At 37.1% G+C, this 19,691-nt stretch overlaps 1 protein-coding gene across 5 annotated transcripts in view; it reads right to left on the reverse strand.

The window, feature by feature from the left end:
* Positions 1 to 19,691, reverse strand: part of LOC127517122 (membrane-associated guanylate kinase, WW and PDZ domain-containing protein 2-like) — a 105,425-nt gene that overhangs the window by 78,148 nt on the left and 7,586 nt on the right. For all 5 annotated transcript variants that reach the window (XM_051902340.1, XM_051902339.1, XM_051902338.1 and 2 more), the window contains exon 2: positions 2,760 to 3,049. In XM_051902340.1, the coding sequence (XP_051758300.1) occupies positions 2,760 to 3,039 (280 nt within the window). In that variant the 5' untranslated portion in view covers positions 3,040 to 3,049. The remainder of the gene's footprint in view (positions 1 to 2,759; positions 3,050 to 19,691) is intronic.

The raw sequence follows: 19,691 nt of genomic DNA on the forward strand, positions 1-19,691 counted from the left end.
CGCATGCGCATTAGCTTGATCCAGCCTGAAAAATACCGTTTTTTGTCATGATTCGAGCATTTAGAAACAAAATTTATGAAACAGTTGTTGTCAGATTTCATTGGTGATTTCAAATATGAAATTTAATCAAAAGCTTGGCAAACAGCTTTGGAGAATTTGATGTTTCCCCATTCAAAGAGATAGAAGCCGCACTTGGATGCCCGAGAGGCGTTTCAAAGATGGCCGCCGAGTGAAATGACTTGTCTTAAAGGGACTTTGACACCAATTAGAACACTTTAGCAACTTCATAGCAATCATCTGGTAACTATCCTGAACACCCTAGCAACACCATATCAACAACATGGCAATGCATTAAACACCACTAAGAACACTTAGCAACTATAGCAAAGGACTGGCAACCTGGTGTTTTAATCCATCTCTTTTGTCCACTTTCGACCACTTCTTTTCTGATTTCTTTGAGGGGAGGGTCTATAGGTGAGTAAATCTATGGATTTTTTTAGATCTTTCAATCTAATGGACGAAATATGCTTGCGCAATTTACATATAAACACGAAAGGAGATGACGGAAAACACATACGGAGAGCAGCAGCTTTCGTTTCTGCTCTGATAGCCACAAGACGACGTCAAACGTGGTGAGAGCATGTTAAAAATCAGGAATGGTGAGAGAACATTGTGCTTGGTACATTTTTCATCTTCAAACTAAACTTGAGTCTTCAAAGTTTAAATCCCGTGTTGCTAGCGTGCTTCCCATAATGTTCACACATGAGGTCAATGCCCTAGCAGCAAATATGTAAATACTTGTAGCAACCACATAGCAAAGCATTATACACCACTCAGAACCTCAGCAGCCATATAGCAATGATCTGGCAACCAACCAGAACACATCACATATCATGGTGGCGTATTTTGCATTGACAAGCATCACTCAAATTTTAGTATAATAACTGATCATCCTGTAGTAATTCAGTAAATCGCAGAAGTGCAAAATCATGAACATGAAACAATGGAAATGAAACAGGTCTAAATGAAAAAAATAAATAAATAAATCCTCAGGCATTCATTTTGATCAATTCCTCTGTTTGGAAGACAGAGCTGCTTTTATAAAGACTTGGATGTATTTCAGCAGGGACATATTGATCTTTTTTAAAATAGAAGTGCCAGAATTAGCACAAAGCTCCTCTTCTCTGTGGCCACTGTGCTTATATAGGATACACAGGCTGATCAAAAGATGATATTAATAACAGAACAGGATGCATAATTCTGCATTTCTAGGTCTATGAGATATTCTCATCAGCTAATGCAACATGCAACAGTGAATTATACCCTTACTGACTCAATTTAATACTCTGCAGTTAGTAGTTGGAGGTGTTAGAGGTGTGAGAACAGCAGAAGGGTGGTGGGGGGGATGCAGCAGGCTCGGGTTGATCATCTAATAGAGGACGGAGGAAGTCACGGTCAGGTGTGACATACTGTTTGACAAAAAAAAAAAAAAATCATCTACACCATGACACCGTGTGATAAATATCAGCGCCCCCTAAGGGTGACATATGACCCATGTGACATAAATACCACCATCCTGCAATCAGGGACCAAATTCTATAAAAAGTCGACAAAGATGGATTTTGCTCTGCTTCGGAAAACATGTTTTTTTGCTCTGGCAGTATGTCATACTGTTATGACATTAAGAATAGTTGATATACTGGTCAAAACTTCATGAATGCTATTACATTTTACTTGAAATACATCCATTTTTATTGTTTATAACTTTGGGGTCAGTAAGAGTTTTTAATATTTTTGAAAGAAACCTCTTATGCCATTGACATTGCTGTTGAAAACTAAAAATGTTGAAAAGAATTACTGTTAATTGAAATAATGTTGAATTAAAACAGTATTATAAAGGTAAAATTAAAATTAAAATAAAGCTAATAAAAATTACAAAAGCACATAGCAAGATTACTAAAACTTAAACTAAAATTAAACTGAAAATATAAAAATAAAAGCTAATTCAAAATATTAATAAATATTATAATAGTGTATAATTGTATAGAAAAAACAACAGTCAAAATACAGTAACATTATAATTACAACTCTCTTCTATTTTAATATATTTTAAAATGTAATTTATTCCTGTGATGGCAAAGCTTAATGTTCAGGACCAATTATTCCAGTCTTCAGTGTCACATGATCTTTCAGAAATCATTCTAATATGCTGATTTGCTGCCTTTATTATTATTATGTTGAATTATTATTAATGTTGAAAACAGTTGTGCTGTTTAATATTTTTGTGGAAACCTTAAAACCATGATTTTTGATGAACAGAAAGTTCAAAAGAACAGCATTTATTTGAAACAGAAATGTTTTGTAACATTATAAATGTCTTTACTGTCATGTTGGATCAATTTAATCTATTCTTGCAGAATAAAAGTATTAATTTAATAACATTGTTCTGTTTAATGTTAGTGCATTTGTAAATGAGAAAAACTATATTAGCCACCACACTTTTAGGGTGATATGGTGGTTGCCAGGGTGTTGCTATGGTGTACTGAGTGGTTGCTACGGCGTTGCTACATGGTTACTGTGTTGTTCTGGCTGTTTGTAAGTGTTCAAATCATTAATCTAAAGTGTGAGCTGTAGCAGTAGTGATGCTTGCATTAACAAGAATCACTAACAATGATAAGAAACACTATTGGAGAGATAAAAAAAACTATTTAGAGCCATGTTCAAACCAGTCACATGAGAATGTAAAGTTCTAACATTACCTGGAGACACTGATTTGATGCGGATTGGATGGGGACAGGAGTTTAGAAGCCCACGCACATCTCCTAAAGTCAGGCCCAAAACAGGAGTTCCCCCGATTTCTATGATGATATCGCCAACTGTGATCCCTCCCCCTGGTGCAGCGGTGACGAATGGGAACTCTCCATAATCGGCCCCACCTCCAATGGCAATTCCCAACTCTCCAGAGCCGCCCACCAGCGGTATGAAAGTCTCCTGCACTTTGGAGCGCCAGTGCAGCTTCTTTCCTGCAACCTTAGACATGGCCAACGAACTGACAGAAAAAAAGAGAAAAAGAGAGAGGATATAGACAGAGATTAAATTCATGTCATTAGGGACTAAACATAGAAAATATAATGCTAAACATTCAGTGTTTGAACATGTTGTAAATAATCATGGATATAAGACTGTCATACGGTTTTCAATAATCACAGAATATTCATTTTTGAATGAACTATTTCTTTAAATCTGGGGCTAAGATGGAGCAGAGAGATCAGTGAGGGCAGGAGGTCAATATGTGCCCTAAACCACAAGGAGTATGCCCTCATTTCTATGTGTTCTGTAAGAAGCCTCCAGACAAATCAACAGATGGTGTCTCAGTAGGAGGCACAATGAACACTATACAAACCTGCTTCATCAAAACAGGTGGAGGAGCTCTTCAAGGCAAACATGCTATTTGAAGCAACCCCTCAACAAAACACATACAGTGGCCCCAAAAAATATTTCAGCACTGAAGGCATTCTTAAATATGTATTACTGTCATTGTATTAGACAAATAATCATCAAAACAAGTGATATATTTGAAAGAAAGATAGTACAAGCACATTTACAGATCAAAACATTTGTTAGGTTTCAAATTTTAAAACCAAAGATATATTCTTTAAAACTGATGACAATTTAACACAACATTATATGACAATTATATGTTAAAATGTGTGAGAAATTGCTTGTTAATTTGCAAAATTATAAGTCCCATTAGATAAAAGCATTTGCTAAATGAATGAACATAAATGTAAATTTAAAGAGGACCTATTGCTTTAGTGTGTTATGTTGCTGTTTGAGCATGAAAAAGGTCTGCAAAGTTACAGCAAAGTCACTACAAAAGGAGTAATTCTCTATACTGTTTCTGAACTCCCTGAAATACCTCGGTTGTAGTCTTGAGTTTTGGTCCGGGAATGTACACTTTAAATAATTCCCACCGAAGGCATACACAAAAAAAGGGGCAAGGCCTGGTTGAGTTGCGTTAAGCTGCGTTCACACTGCCAGCGACACACAGCGAGCGACAGTGACCATTGACAACAGGGTGTTAGTGTGTCCAGCGACATGACAAATTTGAGATATGTTTAAAGGGTTAGTTCACCCAAAAATGACAATTATGTCATTAATTACTCACCCTCATGTCATTCCAGACCCGTAAGACCTTCGTTCATCTTCAGAACACAAATTAAATCCGATGGCTCAGTGAGGCCTGCATTGCTAGCAAGATCATTTGCTTTTTCAATATGCAGAAAGGTACTTAAAACATATTTAAAACAGTTCATGTTACTACAGTGGTTCAACCTTAATGTTATGAAGCGACGAGAATACTTTTTGTGCGCCAAAAAACCCTAAAATAATGACTTTATTCAACAATATCTAGTGATGGGTGATTTCAAAACACTGCTTCATGAAGCTTCGAAGCTTTACTAATCTTTTGTTTTAAATCATTGGTTCAGAGCACCAAAATAATGTGATTTCAGTAAATGAGGCTTCGTTGCGTCATAAGTGTTTTGAAATGTCTATAGTTCACGTGACGTTGGCAATTTGATACGCGCTCCAAACCACTGATTCAAAACAAAAGATTCATAAAGCTTTGGATTTAAACAAAAAAAGTCATCAGATTTTATCAAAAAAATATATTTTGTGTTCCGAAGATGTGGGTGTGGAACAACATGAGGAAGAATAATAAATTACATAATTTTCACTTTTGGGTGAACTAACCCTTTAACTTTACGCAAATGAAGAGCAACTTTCATGAGAAACAACCAATAGGCGTGAAGTAAGTGGAGTGCACATGATCTGTCATTACATCCTGTAGTGGATAGTGTTGGCGGCAAGATGGAGAAGTTATTTTAGCGGTCAGCAACTTTCCTACAAATATATGATATGTCTGTGAACATAGGGGTTACTCGCCGTGCTGACTCCTGAATGATTTAGTGAACCCAGACAGACCGGCGTTTGTGCTTGCGATGCAGATAAATAGCCTTGATGGCAAAGAGCACTCGCTGTTTGTCGTTCATCTTTAACATTAAGCATTTTATGTACTGATTCCATTTATATTTAGTCTTTTCTCTCTTAAAAATGTGACAATAAAACAAAACAGTGTCTACAACATGGAATAACATCCATGAATGTCATTTATAAACATTACTAGGCAACCAGTAGTGGGAACACCCACTAACGACCTCACCGTCAGTCGCTGGCGGCATGCAGCGACAAAGTCACTGGCAGTGTGAACGCAGCTTTAGTAATGTATTGAAACTCGCGGTTATGATAAGGGACGTGATATATTTCCGAAACACACTTGAAGCGGTGGACCAATCACAACACACTGGTCCAGCCGGCCAATCAAAGCACACTGCGCTTTTCTGAAGAAGGGGCTTCATAGAGACGGGAACTAAATAGAGTGTTACTGACAGACTGGGAAGAGAGGTGCTGCAACAATGTAAAATATGGGGGGAAAAAAATTGCTTTTGAACATTCAAGCATGAAAACCTACTGTAGTACACCCAAAAAACTAAATCAAAGCTTTGTAAAAGAGCGTAATATGGCCTTTTTAAGACCGAAAATTAAAAATAAATAAATAAATAAATAAACACATTGTGTGTTTGAAACATCTCCATAGTTAAACCACACCTGTGTGAACTTAAAGAGGACTGACTGACACCAGTTGACTAAAAATCATTGCAAAAATGTCTCCGAAAAGTTACGTTACTTCTGAGAAAAGCTCTAGCAGCATTTGTTTGCAAACGCCACTTGATTTGATTTTGTATTATCTAATGCAATACAATGAATACATTTTAAGTGTGGCTTAAGTGCCCAAATACTATTTTGGGCCACTCTAGTGTTTTTTTTTTTCTTTTCTTTTTTTTTTTTTTCAACAAAATCCTCTAGAACTGTCCAACTGGGGCCTGTGCTCTGTAATATTAGGCTGCATATACAAAATTGATATTGCATAACGTAAACACAAAGCTTACTGAAATGATGATTTACTGCTGTATTATATATAATGATGCACTTCATGTAGACTCTTCATGCCAATGTAGCATATATTAAATTTCCTATTCAATTATTAAAATTAATTACATTTTAATTATACATTGTTCAATTATACATTACTACTTGCGAAAATGAAAACCTAAATTAGTTGTTTTCTTTTTGGACATGGTAAAACATGCTTTTTAAATATATGTAGCATGGTAATACCATGGTATTCTTTGAACCACCTTGCAGTACCATGTAAATATATATCATATATATTTATATAGGCAGTACGAAATCTAACATTTCATTACATTCTGAAAAATAAAAAGGTCAATAGTTTTATTAGGTCAATAGTTAATTTAAGAAAAAAAAGTAATAATTCTCAGATTATACAGATGAGACAGTCCAATTATAGGCCCACAAACAAATAACCTTCAAAGGTTTTCTAAAACAAAACAATTAATCAAATGAACAAAAAATATATATTTTTCACTCAATTCTCCCTTGCCAATATTTATCAAAGTCAAAGGAGTTTCAGCTTTCTTTAGTAAAATTTGAGTGGACAGATCCTCTGATATAAAGGTGACAGACCATAATTTAAAGAGACTTCGATTTTTAAATCTCAGAGCTTTAACATGCAGAGATGCCCCACTAAGTGACAGTTGGCCAGGCTCGCGCGAGGGGCAGGTGCAGTCTGAGCGAGAGCGCCTTGAGACATGACAGTATTGGAGCAGCGCTGTCATTGCCTCGCCGGCCCCATCCAATCTCTTACTCTGAAGCGACTTTAAAGCGGCAGAGATGTGTAGATGTCCGGCGAGAAACAGATAGTGGAAAGAGAGAGATAATCAGAGAGGGAGATCAAGACAGGACAGATGGCGAGGGAGCATGAGGGGCTGACAGAATGAAGGAATGAACGTGAGAGGAGGGCAAGGAGTCGGGTCACAGAGGAAAACGCAGAGGTAGGTTAGTTAGAGGACTGATGCCAGATAGAGCAGGAGATAGCGGGAGACAAGAGAGGATAAGGATTAGATAAGATGGGGGAAAATATGTTTGTGCCAGCCAAAGGGGATAAAGCAGATCAAGCGGTCAGTATGGAAAAAAAGAGCAAGACTACTGCCTTACAAATACTTGTAATGGAAACCATAATTTTTGCCAAAATACCAAAGCTACTACAGTAATTGCTACTAACTTTTTTAAGTACTGCACATCAGTGCTGTACCGTTGGTTCAATGAACATGAATAATATTTCACATGATAAGGCTTTTTGACGTGTACAGATACTTTTCTAATATCAGATATAAATGTGATTTTCACTTGGCAGATGATAAAACTGTTTAAAAAACTTATTAACCATCTCTCTAACACTTTCACAATCACCTAGCAACACCCTAAAATGTCTAGCAACCACAATCATCTAGCAACCACCCATAACACCCTAGCAACAACCTAGCAATGCTGTAGCAGCTAAGTAACCATCAAGCAACCACCCAGCAATGCCCCAGCAACCAAGCAACCATCTAGCTACCATCCAGAAGACCCTAGCAACCACCTATCAATGCTTTAGCAACTAAATACCCACACAGAACACTCTATCAACCACCTAGCAACACCATAGCAACTAATAAACCACACAGAAATGTCCTAGAAACCAAGCAACCATCTACCATCCAGAAGAGCCTAGTAACCACCTAGCAATTAGCAAACAAATACCCATACAGAACACTCAAGCAATCACCTAGCAACACCCTAGCAACTAATAAACCACATAGAAATGTCCTAGAAACCAAGCAACCATCCAGAAGACCCAAGCAACCACCGAGCAATTAGCAACCAAATACCCACAAAGAGTACTCTAGCAATCACATAACACCCTAGCAACTAATAAACCACACAGAAATGTCCTAGAAACCAAACAACCATCTAGCTACCATCCAGAAGACCCTAGCAACCACCTAGCAATGCTTTAGCAACCAAATACCCACAAAGAGTACTCTAGCAGTCACCTAGCAACACCATAGCAACTAATAAACCACACAGAAATGTCCTAGAAACCAAGCAACCATCTAGCTACCATCCAGAAGACCCTAGCAACCACCTAGCAATGCTGTAGGAACTAAGTAACCATCAAGCAACCACCCAGCAATGCCACAGCAACCATCTAGTTACTATCCAGAAGACCCTAGCAACCACCAAGCAATGCTTTGGCAACCAAATACCCACACTGAAAACCACCTAGCAACACCCTAGCAACTAATAAACTACACATAAAGGTCCTAGAAACAAAGCAACCATCTAGCTACCATCCAGAAGACCATATTAACCACGTAGCAATGACCTGGCAACTAAGCAACCATTTACCAAATAACCCAAAACACTATAGCAACCACTTAACAACACCTAAGCAACCACCCAAAACACCCTAGCAACCAACTATATTAGCGTCACATGTTTTGAATGGGCCAGCATCACTTGCATTGTCTTCAAAGCATATATAATATTAAAGTAGTAATAATGACTGCAGTATTTTACCCTTTTTTTACCTCTGGTAAAAAAATAATAAAAAAAAAATAAAAATAAAACATGAACCACTCTAGGCTAGTTTGCTTGTTTATTTGTTTATGATGATCTTAGCTGGTTTAAACTGTTTTTACAGCCTGGCCTTGCTGGTGTTCAGCTGGTTTAGCTGATCGACAAGCTGGTCTCCCATTCTCAACCAGTGTTGTTATAGCTAAATTTTTTTCTTTTTTAGGGTCTTTGAAGGTTATTCAGATTTTAAAATATAAAATGCATAAAACCTTAAAAAAAAAAAAAAACACCGTTAATAAAAAAGAGTATCTTTGCACTGTTTCTACCATAAAGCATGATTTATAGCAAGACAGCACACGAGTTACCTTCCATCACCATCTCACACTTTCCTCTTAATTGTCTCTCTTATGTTATTACCACCGGGGGGTCTGAGAAAGATCAATATACCCTAATTGGTGATCGATACAATCCTAACCAGGGGTCAGATGGAGGAGCAGTCAACCTGACTGCGGCACAGTAGTAACCACAGTTACGGCGTCCACACGTCCCCTCAGGCTGTCCAGCCCACCAGGCTTAATGAGGCTAATTAAACAGCACGAGAAGCATCTGAGGAGACATGACTAATTGTTTCCAGTTGAGCAATTGGCCGATCGGTCATTTATCCAGCCCCACCCCCTGGAGATCCAGCAGCTGATAGGAGGAGTCTTTTTTTTAACAGCTACGGAGACAGAGATAAACTGAGCCAGGCTCCACGCAGGCTGCCATTGGCACAGGAAGAAAAGTCGTGGATATGACCTTGGAGCAGGAGAGCTCAGGTGTCCATGGATAGAGGGGCGGGATAACACCAAGTATCTATGTACACCGAAATACATTCCTTGACAATGAATAAATAACTTTAGAAAACATGTTATAAAATTTAGAAGTGAAAACTGAAATTTAAACAGTACGATCTATTGAAAGGGCTGTGCTTCAGTCACTCACAGCCTTATTTTCATGTGTAGAAATGGATGTAGAATTAAATATAGCATCAAAGGTCTATGGAGTTGAGTGATTTGTTACGTGAGCTGAAAGGTGTATATGTGGCAATGTCATGCATGTATACAGATGCACACATGCTCTATCCTGTTTCCCCTTCTCTGTCCAGCTGTGTGACCTTCTGTTGGGACAGTAACTCTGCACATGGTTTTTGCACATAAATCAGGGATGAATGCAGCTCCACTTTATAATAGGTAAAAACAATAATTTATATTATGAAGGATATAATATAATATTATTTAATTTATAAATAAACAAACATTTGTTCCTTTATACCTACAAAAAAGTCCCTGGGTGCAAAATCTGAAAACCCAACAGGAAGTGAGATATTTTGAATTTTCTCTGCAAAATTTGTGCAGTTTTGCCATTTCCAGATGTTGTACTTTAACAAACTCCTCCTAGAGTTTTAATCAATCAACATCATATTTGGAGTTTTCGCTGAAGGGTGTGTCCGTGGCAGCCTGACAAAGTCTGATGTTTCGCCATGAAAGAGAAAGCTGTTGTAACTCAGGCATACAGTGTCTGATCCGCCCCAAACTTCACATGTGTGATAAGAGTCCTGGCCTAAAGACATCTATATGCCAATATTCAGTTAGTCATAGCGCCACCTGCTGGCAACAGGAAATGGCATGCTTTACACTGTAATTCACTCACAGAAACACATTTAAATCTGCCACGAAGTACCAAACATGTTAGAAACACGTTAAATCATGCAACACTTGGCTAAGTGCTAATGTATGGCATTAACGCCATGAAACAGGAAGTTGTTGTAACTCAGGCATACAATGTCCGATCTGCTCCAAACTTCACATGTTTGATAATAGTCCTGGCCTGAAGACATCTACATGGCAATATATTTAGTTATAGTCAAAGCGCCACCTGTTGGCAGCAGGAAGTGTTGCATGTCGAAATGACTTTGCAATATTTCTCCTGTATTTACTCGCTTACATGCATGTCGCCCACTGTTCACTGTTTTCCTAAGGCCCCAGGTGCGAGGGCCCTTTCATCGCTGCTTGCAGCTTTAATTTCATTAATATTATTTTATCTGCAAGTAGCTTTTTAAAATGAAGTACACTACAAGTACACATTCAATACAATAAAGCACACTTCTTTTTCACAATGTTGACAGACAGACAGACAGTCGATAGATAGATAGATAGATAGATAGATAGATAGATAGATAGATAGATAGATAGATAGATAGATAGATAGATAGATAGATCACAGCCCAATGCTGTCCATTTACTTGTATATATGGCAAGATCAAGCAAATATATTTCTAGTTACACACTCAAATGTCTAGAGGTGTCTTTGTGTTAGACAAACTGTCAAGTCTGGTTAGTTTGAGACAGCTCATGCTGTCAGGCACACACACACACACAGTGCTGGTTCTGGTTATACAGCTACACATCTTCATGCTCTAGACTGTCAACCTTGCTCAGCAGCATTAGTTGCATCTATATTCAAAGGCTGAAACTGTGTGTGAGATGAAAACCCTCCTTGTCATTGCTACAAATAAAAAGTGCATTTTGATCTTTCTCTAAAGGGCACAAAATGCATTTGATGCATGCATGTGTACATTCATTTTCATTTAATTTTGATTATTTGTCATTAATGATACTGGCAAATTTACTTGCTGTCACCTAATATTACAATTTCAAACAACACCATTATAATGTTTTTAGCTTTGTTCCATAATTTCCATATAGCAGGTATTCTGCTTCAGAAAAGCTGTTTTATTACATCATTTTCAACTGGCTGTAGTCTGAACTAGAACTGCTGGTGGCTCTATGAAGATACTGCATATTTTACATGTAGTGTTGAAAATGCTGACCCTTAAGGTCAGGAAAGAGCTGACCACCCCATATCCGTTTTCGCATCCACCCTTCTGTTCTGCTAGGATAGCTCACCAGTGTAATTCCATACAGTCCCAGAGCAAAACAATCTGTCATATCTACCGTTGTTTTCTCTCTAAATATATCCGTTTCCATTTTTAGATCAGTCTTTATTCCAGGAACACCCATGGCATATCATTCATGAGAACATGAATAACTAATGCTATAGGCTATACATTGTGTGTACCAATGAAACTAGCATAGTCATGTGATCAGCTGCTGTGTGTCTGCTCGTGGTCAGAATGTGGAACAATGAATGTTCGTCTCTGTATTCATTATCATAGCCGACCTTACCTTGGGCCGCTGACTTTTTAGAGACTGCTGAATTCATTATCGCTGTAAGTGTTTAAGTGTCACATTGTAGGTGTTCAAAGAAAAACATTCTCAGAATGCAGACTTTTCTGGATCAGTAGGAAAGCATTAAAATTTTAAAGTCAACATGAAACGGAAATTGTGATAGTATTTTTCTTCCCCATTGTGATGTATGTAGGCCTGTCGCAATAACCAATATATCGACTTATCGCGCAATATATACATGACCTCAATCATTTTTGGTGACGCAATATATCGCCCATTATGTTTACATGATTATGAATGTCACAAACATTTTGCTAATCATGCTGTCATCTGCAGTCCTTACACAGAGCAGTCATCGACAGGTGAAAAAAGGCATTATTTGAGGCGTTATAGTGTTTTCCTGACAGCTACAGACAGTTTGAAAGAACAAGTCCAAATGCTCTCGATTTCAAAGCGGCAATCCACTGTTCCGTTGCAAATATAAATGTCTTTGTTCGTACAGACATCTGACTGCTAAGTAGGGTTTGTGTTTTCAGCAATAGTGCACCCTTACTTTACTGAGAACAGAAGGTCAAGGAAAAATCTGTAAATGGAAAATCTCCATAGTGCCTTTTGTGCATTTGCAGTTTTTTTTCCTTTTTCTTTTTTTACTTTGCACTTTTTTAGAAAATATTTACCATTTATTCAAGTTTTTTATTTAGGATATTACATTTGTGTGTAGTGTGTAGGCCTACTTGCATTATTATGCTTTTGTATTATGATTATATATATTCAGTGGCATAAAATGGTCTTAAAATGGCAATAATATCGTTTATCGCAATTATTTCTGGAACAATATATCACACAACAAAAAGTAGTTATCGTGACAAGCCTAGATGTATGCATATGTGAAACGGATTCTCGAACAAGAAAAAGTAATAGTGACTTGAATTTGTCCATTTGGAATTGATTGGATCATTGGATCGTTGTGGTTTGCTATTGATGTGATCTCATGTGAGCGACAGATTCTCCCGTCCTCGCACCAGTAAACAGAGAATCAGAGAAGAGATGTCTATGGAAGCTTCTTTCCACCACAAAAAAAAAAAAAAAAATAGATTCTGAATTTTTTTCACAATTGCAAATTTATATATAATAATTTGGACTTTATAAAAGTCAGAATCTCAGTCAGAAAATATTTCTTGCAAATGTAAGATTAAAAACTCTCAATTACGACTTTATTTCTTTATACACTCACAATTGCAGGTTATCCACCTTATTTTTCAGGTAAGAGTGGGCACAGCCATTTGTAAATTTAATGTGTCTGGCTTCCGGTGTCATTTGCTTCCAGTTATTCTTAGCTGTACAAAACACATTGAAAAGAAAGGTGGATAAAGTCTGAATTGTGAAATATAAGCTATATATAAACTCACAATTCTGAATTGTGAGATAAAATGTAACAGTTATCTTTATTATTCAGTGGTGGAAACAAACTTCCATAGATGTCACTGCAAGTGGGAGGGGAAATTATTTTGAATAAAGATTATGAGGACACATGAATTTAAAAAATGTTGACAGATAAATCATTTATAGTAAACTATAGTAAATACTGCAATATTCCATAAAATAAGTAAATAAATATTAAAAAAAAAAAAAAAAAAAAAAGAATTGCCAATTTTGATTGCATGATGACTACAGAACTTTAGAAAGTCTGGTTAGATGGAAGCAGCAAGCCGTTTCAAGGCACTTTCATTATTATGAACACCCAAAGGACAGAGGGAGATAAAAAATAAAGATGAGTAACTTCTTTTGGCCAGTGAAGATAAACAGAGGCTCCAGGCTTGTGACACTAATTAGAAGGTGACTACAGCAATAAAGGGATTTATCCGTTCAGACGCCGCTCAGAGAAATAAAAACTGAGATAAAATAGCAAAGATTCATAACATTTAATGATAATGTAACTAGAAAAAAATTTAGGCTCTTTTTAACATAATTATCAAAGTAACACTGCAATGAAACTGCACTGAAATCTGTCAAAAATGGGAAAATTGATGAACATGAATTACATGATGGACAGTCACAGTCACTTAGTGTCCTTACAATTTACTATTATTTACTATCAAGATCATTCAGAGAGCTGTGTTAGTCACCCATGGGGTGATATTGCAGGCAGCTAATGCTTGCAAAAAAAATCAATAAAAACTTCTACTTAGCATGCAAAAATGCTAAGTAAATCCTGTTAATTGGTTAACTCTAAGATAAATTACCATATATGATAAAAATGATATTTTTAGTAGGACAATACTGTCACGGGTTGCGAGTAGCTTAATCCACAAGAAGAGAAGCGTGACGCAGAATAAATGAATAACAAAGACTTTTAATCAACAAACAGCGATGTCATACACAACTAACATAACTTCCACAAATGACCAAGAACAGAGGAGAAGTCAGAGCTTAAATAAGTAAGATCATCAACAGAACAGGGACTAAACTGAAACCATAACAACTAATGGATGACTCAAATTCAGGCAAAACAGTGACAATGAAAACTAAGACTAGAAACTTAACAAGAAAATGTAACAGAACATGACTGTGACAGTCCAAACTGAGGAGGGAAGAACAGGGCTCTGGAGGAGGTCGAAGAACAGGCAGAGGGAGACACCAAGAAGACGATTAGGGGAGACAATGGTGGGAGGAGCCAGGGTGGAGACAGGAGGAACTAGAGCAGAGATGGGAGGAGCAGAAGGATGACCCAGAGCACTGTACATCAAGGGTGGGGAACGTTGATCCTGGAGGGCCATTGTCCTGCAGAGTTTAGCTCCAACCCTGAAAAAAACACTCACCTGCCTGTAACTTTAGTAATCCTGAAGACCTTGATTAGCTTCAGGTGTGTTTACTTAGGTTAGGGTTAAAGCTAAACTCAGCAGGACAATGGCCCTCCAGGATCAATGTTCCCCACTCCTACTGTACATGAAAGTCCACGGTGGAGCCGATGGAGGGAGGAGCCATGGTGGAGCTCTGGTAGGACTATCCATGATGAAACGAGACTAGAGCTGGGCAATAAAGACTTGTTGCTGGGCTTAACCAGAGATAACTTGGAGCTGGGCTTACCAAGCAAGTACTTAGACGACTTGGAGCTGGGCTTAACCAGTGATGACTCAGAACTGGGCTTACCAAACGATTAATTGGATGACTTGGAACTGGACTTATCCAGTGATGACTTGGACAACTTAGAACTGGGCTTATCCAGCGATTACTTTGATGACTTGGAACTGGATGGGACTGGCAGTGACTGTAGCGTAGCAAACACCTCCTCATCCAGTTCATCACACATTAATTGAGTTACCGTCGGGAGCGTGGGCGGGGCTTTAATCCATCCCGATGAACTCCACCAATATGCCCTCGACGAAGGACGCTGTTGGCGGCTCACACATCTGTACAGATTCCATGTTGGGCTCGGGCTCCGGGATGAAAATAAACTCTGCCAGCTCAGTTGTACTGGTGGGCTCGGGGTCTGAGTCAGCAGTGGGCTCTGGCTTTTCCGTAGTGGGAATGGTTGACAGCTGCTCTGGAGTGGGGCAAGCAAGGTCTTCCTCAATGGGGCAGACGGAAAATGGTGAGCCGCACTGCACCAGCACCAACTCCACATACTTGATAAAGTTCCCTCGAGGACTATCCATGGGCAGCCATGCCTTCAGCCATTCGTTAAGCCCAGTATGAGGGGTGGAGGGTCTTGTTAACTAAAATATATTGCTCAGTGTTGGTTTATATTAGTTATTACATTAATGTTAAGAAATGAGACCTTATTGTAAAGTGTTACTAATTGTTATTAAGTGTCATGTTTGTATTTGCATGGTTAACATGTTTAACTTTTTTAATATTTAAAGGTCATTAATGATAAACTAAGTAATTTCTCTGACCTTCTTACCACCTGTATTATTTATTATGGTTACATATTTTGGTATAAACATTATTTCAGTTAGCGATAGGGTCAATGTTGTTCCACAAATCTTAGATCCCCCGCCTACAAACTGCAGTCTCAACAGAGATGTGCCCAAATTATGAAAGTACAGAGAAGAGTGTAAACAAAATGACTCAATTATAAGAGTGTCTAATTGAATTCCACACTCAATCAATCAAAAAATGGGCAACAAACATTTGAAAATGAGAGACAAAGAGAAACAGACAGTGATTGAGTTAGAATAAAGATGTATTATATTAAACCACCAAAAGATTGAATTATAAAGAACATAAACATTGTTTATCAAAAAAAAAAAAATCATAACAATATAATGTATACAGTACACAACTATAACAGTCATTAACAATAACACATCTCTGTGTCAGCAACAAACCACAGTAAGTTATCTGCCGCATGACATCTATCTTAACAGAAATAAACAATTGTTGTAAGGTGAATATTGCACCTGTAATATCTGATTAATCTTATAAACATGCAGTGACAGCATCTGCTCAACAATCTAGAACATTTATTCCAGTCAAGGCAGGAAAAGCGCCTCATTTATATGAGAAACACCTTGCTCTAATAGGAATATCACTCAGTGTGAAATACGCATCTGTGTTTGTTTGGGCGGACTGATTGTTATGCCGGGTGGTGACAAAAGTGGGGAAAGACAAAGGAAACAAATCTCTGAATTATTACTGAGAATTTCACCTTGCAAGTTTTCTCCTTTACAAAGCTTGTGAGGAATCAATTTACTCAGCCATTCCACCTTGTTTGTTTTATCCTTGCTGTATTATAGTGTTGTTAAGCATGAGAACTCTCTGACTGCACAATGAAATGAATTACTTTCCTTCACAGAATCCTGAGGGACCAACAGTCCAATAATGCTGTTATTGGTTTCTTGATATTTTATATAACTGGAGTTCACCATTAATTATATATTTGAAAAATCAGAAAATTTGACAGATGATTGCCCAAATGCACACATCAACTATGCTTACCCTTGTGAAAAAGAAATACTCTTTAGCATACTTTTAGAAAGAGTACTTATTACTGAAACAATATACTTAAAAATATATATACTTGAGTGCAAACTGAATGTAAAATCGACTTAATTGCATGTTATTTAAAATTAAATTAAAATGTATTATAGTTTAAATTTTTATTAAATGGAATGAAATTGAGAGTGCTCGTTTAACCCGTATATATATATATATTAAATATACATTTAAGATTCGAAGTAAACTACAAGCGCACATTCAATGCAATTAAGCACACTTCTTTTTCACAAGTGTATTCAGTGTTCATCAACACGACTCACCCAGTCACGAACACAGTAAAGAAAAAGGAGAAATTAGGACAGAATGATATACATATAAACATCCATTTGGCATATAACTAATGGAAAAAGTTGTTGCAAAAAATGTTGGAAACGTTCACAAAAAAGCCCTTGCAGCTAACAGCTTTTCCAGAAGCAGTTTATTTTTAACAAGGTCCTGGATCATTTCAGCCTTTCCTTAACATATTGTTTTGTGAAGCTTTTACAATAGTATGCAGATTTTAAGAAGAGCCTTAAAGCTACAGCAGCTAAAAACACATTTATGGGCAGAAAGTCTGTGAAAAATGTTCATCAAAAACAGATTGTTTACTTTTTCAGTACAAGAAACTTTAACTAACATTATATGTCGACAGGGAAAAAACATAAAATGATAAAAACATTTAAAGGTTCACTCAGTACCTTTTTTTTTATGTTGCACTGACAGTGGTCTAAAGAGATGGTCATACTACACTTTTCTTTCCATTGACTTCCATTCAAATGCATGTGAATGCAGGAGACAGGAAACACAAGCTCATGTGAAGAAATTTCATGAAAGTTCAAGTTTGGTGAACTCTGACCTGCGAATTCATATCACGTGAGGACGTGTGACTAATAGAAGATAGATAAGCCATGGCTTGACCTCTTGTCTCAATTAAAATAATGCACATTTTATTGTAGTAAGGTGGAACAGATTGTATATTTATACTTTTTGGATTTATTATTATTTATAAGACACCACATCATATCGTAACCATTGTAGTGCCCGTAGAAATTTCACATGCTTAAAGGTGCAGTAAGCAATTTCTGAGAAACTGAGTGTTGATATTTGGAATCAACCCAAACAAACACACCCCTCCCTTCATTGCGCCGCCCCCAAAATGCATGAACATGCAATGCGAGTGGATGTTTTTTTTTCATAGCTGAAGCAAAGCAAAATAACACTTATTTTTTTACACGATTTACACGAAAAATAAAGGGAAGATGAGGAACGAACGACAAGGAAGAACAAAAAATGAACATACAGTACACAAGAGTATATACAGTCAAGAGTTGTTAGTCACCAGCAGCACACCAACTCCAGATAAACAATGACACTCAAACCTGTCCTATTACTACAGCTAACATTACAACAACAGCATATCTTGGTTCTGTGAAACAGTAAAACCAATGTTATTCATGTATGGAGCAAAAACAACGCAATCCATTTTCAGGCCTTTGCGCTTTTCTAATATTATGGCGGATCCTAAAGCTCTTGCATGATTATAACCCTACTTTTTTCAGTGATATTGCCCTGACCTTTGCTCTTTTGTAATGTCTCTCAGCCATCTCTCTTTCTACAGTCTTCCTCTTGCTCACTCTCTGTCGTGGTGCTCGGTCTGATCCACTTTCAACAGTGTTTATCAGAAATTGCTTACTGCACCTTTAAAGTCTAGTGTGAACACTGCTTTAGACTTACACTGAAACTAATGGTGTGCATGTAGCATCATGAAAAAAACATGTTTTATTCGCTGTTAGCCATTCAGGTTTGGGGAGTAACGGAATACATGTAACGGCATTACGTATTTAAAACACAAAATATGACTACCTGTAGGGTTGGACGATTTTTCCGATTTTTAAATTCGAATTTAATGTTTTGCCTCTATTTTATTATTTTTTAAATCGCGAAATCGCGATTTTGAATAAAAGTGTTAGCAAGCGTTACAATTAGACATGTTGACAATACAGCAATGATAACCGTATTAGGAGAAGAAAATGATCCGACCTCATGATAGCGCCGGCGCGCCTGATTAACCGCTCTCGTGTGACGCTCAATGAACGTAGAACACATCACTATTCTTAAGCGGCTGTTCATTCAGAAATGCGTTATTGCGTTATAAAAATGGACGCAGGCAGTGGAATGAGAAAAAAAGCAAAGTTATTAAACGTGAGTTGAGCTTTTTTTTTAACTTGACCGCTGTGTTTTTAGAATGCTGTTTCATGGGCGAGACGCTGCAAAAGACGCGAGACACAAGTGCAACACCTAAACATGAAAACATTAGGACAAATAGCGCAATGGAATGCAAAAACCTGTTTGATATTTCATGTTCGCATGATGGTGACAGGCTGAAAGCTGCTGTTGTTTTCTGTTTTTACAAAGCATTTGCTGTTAATAATAGCCTATTACTGGTGTCATTTATTGCTATTACTTTTTGGCTAAGAAATATTTAGCATTTTCTTATTTGATATTATTTCTGAGTATATAGGATGTGTTTAAGATAAGTTTGTACAACATTTGTCTTCATATTTCAGGCATATTTCTGCAAAGATATTTAACAAATTGTTTTACATTTACACCATGTTGATCACTTCATGTGTGCTGCACTTGGAATGGAACTTTTTTTAACAAGATTGTTAACAAAGAGAATGTTACTTAAATCATATTGTAGTTATTAAGTTGACTAGTTAAAGAGTAAAAAAAAAAAAAATCGAAATCGAAATTGTTCTGAAAAAAATCGAGATTTTATTTTTTTGCCATATCGCCCAGCCCTAAATACCTGTATTCAGTTACAGTTAAAATTACTTGTAATCAGATTACAGTTACATTCAAGAAGTATTTAGATTTCTGAATGGATTACTTAGAATTTTTTTCTTATCAAAACAATTTCACTTCACATCAAAATAC

This window comes from Ctenopharyngodon idella, chromosome 8 (genome assembly GCF_019924925.1).
Source record: "Ctenopharyngodon idella isolate HZGC_01 chromosome 8, HZGC01, whole genome shotgun sequence".
NCBI classification, from domain to species: domain Eukaryota; kingdom Metazoa; phylum Chordata; class Actinopteri; order Cypriniformes; family Xenocyprididae; genus Ctenopharyngodon; species Ctenopharyngodon idella.